Source organism: Cryptomeria japonica, chromosome 10, assembly GCF_030272615.1.
Source record: "Cryptomeria japonica chromosome 10, Sugi_1.0, whole genome shotgun sequence".
NCBI classification, from domain to species: Eukaryota; Viridiplantae; Streptophyta; class Pinopsida; order Cupressales; family Cupressaceae; genus Cryptomeria; species Cryptomeria japonica.
This window is the reverse complement of record NC_081414.1, coordinates 50023766-50028285: the sequence shown is the minus strand read 5'-3', so window position 1 is coordinate 50028285 and position 4520 is coordinate 50023766. Positions and strand designations below refer to the sequence as shown.

General features: G+C 38.5%; 1 protein-coding gene across 3 annotated transcripts; it reads right to left on the bottom strand.

The window, feature by feature from the left end:
• Positions 1-228: 228 nt before the first annotated feature.
• Positions 229-2335, bottom strand: LOC131029543 (F-box/kelch-repeat protein At1g80440). Of its 3 annotated transcripts, XR_009359219.1 has the most exons (3): positions 1529-2335; positions 1177-1443; positions 229-850 (listed from the first exon to the last, which is right to left on the bottom strand). XR_009359219.1 is itself a non-coding variant. In XM_059213414.1 (2 exons), exons 1-2 carry the CDS (start codon positions 2246-2248, stop codon positions 1396-1398), a joined length of 768 nt encoding a protein of 255 aa, XP_059069397.1. In that variant the 5' UTR covers positions 2249-2335; the 3' UTR covers positions 912-1395. The 3 variants fall into 3 exon arrangements, 1 of the variants encoding a protein (XP_059069397.1); XR_009359218.1 differs by having other exon boundaries at positions 1177-2334; XM_059213414.1 differs by lacking the exon at positions 229-850 and having other exon boundaries at positions 912-1443.
• Between the last annotated feature and the right edge of the window lie 2185 nt (positions 2336-4520).

The window sequence follows — 4520 nt, the reverse complement described above, 5'->3', positions numbered from 1 at the left end:
TCTAGAAACATGAATCTTGGACTACAAATTTGAAACAGAATGATTTCTCTGTTAATTTTGTGTCCTAGATCAGTAATCAGATTTATGTCTTTTAATTATGTCCTAGTTTGTTAATCAGATTTGTAATATTTTATTAGACCATAATTCAGTAAACTCAGAAGTGAAACAAGTAAACAAGAGACAAACGCAAATACCGTGGGAAAACCTCCAAGAAGGAAAAACCCAGCATTAAAGACCCACAGGTAAGATTATATATTCTCTTAATTGCACAAATACAATACTTAGCTTGCTTCTCCAGATCTGATCCCTTTTGTATGTCAGATCTGCACTTCTCAGCACTTCAAGTCTGCGCACAATCCTTGGATAAATTCGCACTTTTATCAGCAGAGCTAATTCGCTGATTGCATTGATCATTAAATTGTGTTTGCACTTTAACTTTATTTATATGGATCTTTTGACCAAGGTCGGCCTCAATCCTTTTTGATGCCAATTTATATTTTGTGGCATGAGTCCTTTTTGGTGTAGCGTGGAGGATGGGGCTGGACTTGTCTTGGGGCCACGCTACCCCTTAAAGATAGGACCCAGTCCTAAATGGGTTCGGATGTTGCCTTAAGGCAATCCGAACCCATCTTTCCCTAGTTATAAACAACATTCTCAACAACCCAGATGGTTAAAACAAGAATTCTTATTAAATAGAGAAACCCAAAATGAAAAAGAGGATAAATTCTCACCCAACCCAATTCCAAAGGCAAAGACTCTTTACAACCAAAATTTGAAGAGCACAATTTCTCATACTTCCAAATCAGATAACATTTTTTCCTTCAAGGCAGATCAAATACAAAGAGGAAACCTGGAAAACAACATGATTTAAAGATGATTCTTCAGTGACTTAATTTTCACAACAGAATGTCTTAGCAACACAAATGAGAATAACATGATTACTCAGGGAAATATACAAATAAAAAGTGCAAAGAAGATTTGCCTGTAACCAATATGGATAACACGATTTCTCACGAATCCATATATAAAAATAGGAATTTAAAAAAACCTAATTGGAAGAAAATAATTTCTACACCAGGCGAGTTCAGGAGCCTGGTTTGAAAGGTTAAAATATAAAAATTTGAAAGCACCCTGGTATAGACTAGATGATTCTTTATTTAAAGGCAGAGAGGATACCTTTGATTCAATTTCTTCCATCTATCAAGGAAACAAATAATGACGGAAGATGTTAGAGATCCAGGGTAGCAGCATATACAGCATAACCCTGGAGGCCAGATGGTCTCTCAATGCCAATCAACTTGAATTTTCCTCCTATCTCACTTGGAGGTTCGAGCATAAAAAAACATTGACTTTGAATACCATCCCGTTTGATCAGAAAGATTTTATTGCTAACAACTACAGCAGACTTAATGGATCGGCCCCAATTCTCCGTTGGAAAAGTCCCTACAATGTTCACATTATCTTGACTGTAGTCATATTCAATCAATCTACCATCATACAAGAAATGCAAGCGCTCAAATGCACTTACCAAACAACGCCAATAGTTGAATCTATTCTCCATAGTTTTCCAGCTTCTCGTGTAAGAATCAAAAACCTCAAAGCTGGGGTCAGACGGGATGCCCATTACATAAAACTTACCGTCAGCAAAAGCACCTCTAAAGTACTCCAGGTCGGTGTTCATGTCGGGAAGAACATCCCACTTGTCCTCCTCCACATTGTAAACTGAAGCGTTACGGACCGGGTTGTCAAACTCATCATTACTAAACCCTCCAGCCACATAAATCACTCCCCCGTGCTCATCCGCTCCAGAGGCAAATCCATTCGACAAATCCGTTGGCGTTTTGGCACCCTGTCGCCATTTCGAACCACCATTCCGAAAATCGTACAACCACACAAAACTTCTTCTAGGGTCGAGATGCATATCCTTGATCAAAACGAGTTTTTGTTTCACGAAATGGAAGTGACAGATGCCGTAAATTTCTGCGGGAATGGGCGGTAGACTTTTGCACGAGTTCTCGTTCGGGTCGTATACCGCTACTCTGTTGCGATTGTAGTCTATTTTCTGGAGCATACAAATCCGTTGCTCTGAAATCTTCAATCTCTTTCTTTCTTGATAAAATTGGGGACTTTTCAATGCGGCGTTCCAGCTTTTGCAGACACACCTGAGATTGTGAAAAGCCTTCAACTTTACCCTCACCAGGCATTCCATCCCAATTTCATCAGGAAGACGAGGAAACAGACATCCCATTGTAAGTCAGTCCGAATTATTCACTTCCAGAAATTATAGCATAGAAGGGTCTTCATGTGAAATTGGTAAATTTTTTTTAGCTTTTTATGTGAGATATTATATAGATAGCACGGATTTCAAATTCTATCTTTGATTTTCTTAGCTTTTTAGATGAGATATTATATAGATAGCACGGATCTCAAATTCTATCTTTGATTTTCTCCTGTGTTTGTCAACACAATTTATTGATGCATTCAATCGTTCATATAACTAATTATGTTGGAGTGAGATATGAGCGTGTTAATAAAAAATATTCAACAAGAATATTTAGAACTGACATTAAATTAATAAAAAATTAAAATTAAGTAAAATACTATTAATCTTTTTAAAATAAATAAATATATTTGATCGATAATATTGAGATTCGTATTAAAAATAAAAGGGCAAAATTACATCAGTCATGCCCATGCTTTCATTAAAAACTTAGACCAACATACCAGGAAACTATTAACCCAAAATACATAGTGTAAATCTGCCCGCCCACCAAGACAACCAAGCTTCCTACTACTACTATGCCAAAAATTGGCTTGGCCAAACTTTGAAGCCATATACATCCGAATAGTATCATACCAAGATACTACAAATAGTGTTTGAGAAGATTTAAAACAAAAAACACATGCTAAAACATTGAGAAACTATTTCTTTCTCACGGTTTTTCAGGGGGCCATTGTTCCAATAATCCTTCAGCTTGAACCTCGGCCCTGCGCTCATCTCTGTCTTCGCAATTCCCTTCCCTTTCCTTCGTATCGGATCATTTTCTTGGAGAAAAAACTTCAAGGACTCCCAACCAATACATGCCTCTGCCCTTCTCTCCTCACGGTTCATTCCCTTTGGCCAATGAATGAACGACATTAATTGTTTTGGATTTTCCTCCTTCGCACCCTACTCCTCATCTTCAGGAAGAAACTCGACACTCGTCGTACCCGAGCAAGCGTAGATTGCAGACCGTACATCCACTCCTCTTCAACATAGTCCTTCACCACCCGCTCCACCTCTTCCTTCTTCCCCACTTCGAGGCCCCACACCAATGTCAATGTTGGTCTGGTATCTATGTTTTGTGTTCATGAACACCTCACCAAAGATCACCTCTAGAATTTGCAAGAAGTTCTCCTCTCCATGTTTGAACAACCCCTGCAACCTCTTCTCCAAAATCCGCCCCATGCAAGCAAGTTGATGTCGCGATGTAATGAGGGAAAAGGTGCTTCATTGATATCCTCGTTCGCCAGCTTTTGCTTCAATCAGCCACCACCACCTGTAGCTTCTTCTAGACACCACTTTGCAAGCCAAAAATATGGTTTAAATGACACAAATACCCCTTGTCACATTTGCCTGCCACCATTCCATCTCATAAATGCCATACTGTAATCGGCGACACCAAACCATTCCATGCAATTATTCGATACTCGTGCGAGTCCTCAATCCAGTGTGATGTCATCGAATGCCTCCATCGTACTCCGTCCTTCCTCATCAAAGGAGATCGCCCAATTTGAGAGTTTATCCTCCAACTCATTACCTACTTGGGCCACATGACAAATATCATAATCTTCAAAAGTTTCCAAAATAGAACTGGCAACAGTCACAATTTTAATCAGTTTCCAAGCATGGATCTCGCCCTTATTTATTGCATTTATTATTATTTGAGAGTCCCCTTTAAGCTGAATTTTATTCAACCCCACAACTAATAATTGAATTGAATTGAGACACAACACTTGCATTGTAAACATGTCCTCTACGCGGCAACACCAAAACCATCAATGCAAAAAAATGTGAAGCATTTCTCAGACTACTTTTGACAAAGAACCAAACTATCAGCCAACAATAATTACCAACTATATTAGCTACAAAACAAGGAACCTAAAAATATAGGAGTCCAATGTCCACATAGCATAAATATTATATCTAAGTCTACAAGACCATATCTGTAGATGCGAAGGAATGCAGAGCATTCTTCTGGGCGCACATTAATACATAATTCTTATACCAACTTGCTCCATCAACTTTCCAAGGACCAAATTGTAGTGAGAACATCCCCTTCTTATTTAGCACATCCTCTTCATTATAATTTCATGCATCTAATCATCATCTTAATATCTCAGTCCACCTTAACATCAACATACCATTAATCCCATCAACATTACCAATAGTTTCAATACAACCAACTTAGTCTAGACATCAAACACTAAGGACGTGGACATCCACAGACCAACTGTAACCAATATCCATCTGATCCTCT

Coding starts and splice junctions, on each gene's coding strand:
- LOC131029543 (XM_059213414.1), bottom strand. CDS start 2,248: ATGGGATGTCTGTTTCCTCGTCTTCCTGATGAAATTGGGATGGAATGC. Junction 1,444..1,528: donor TCAACTATTGGCGTTGTTTG/GTAAGTGCATTT, acceptor TGAACATTGTAG/GGACTTTTCCAACGGAGAAT.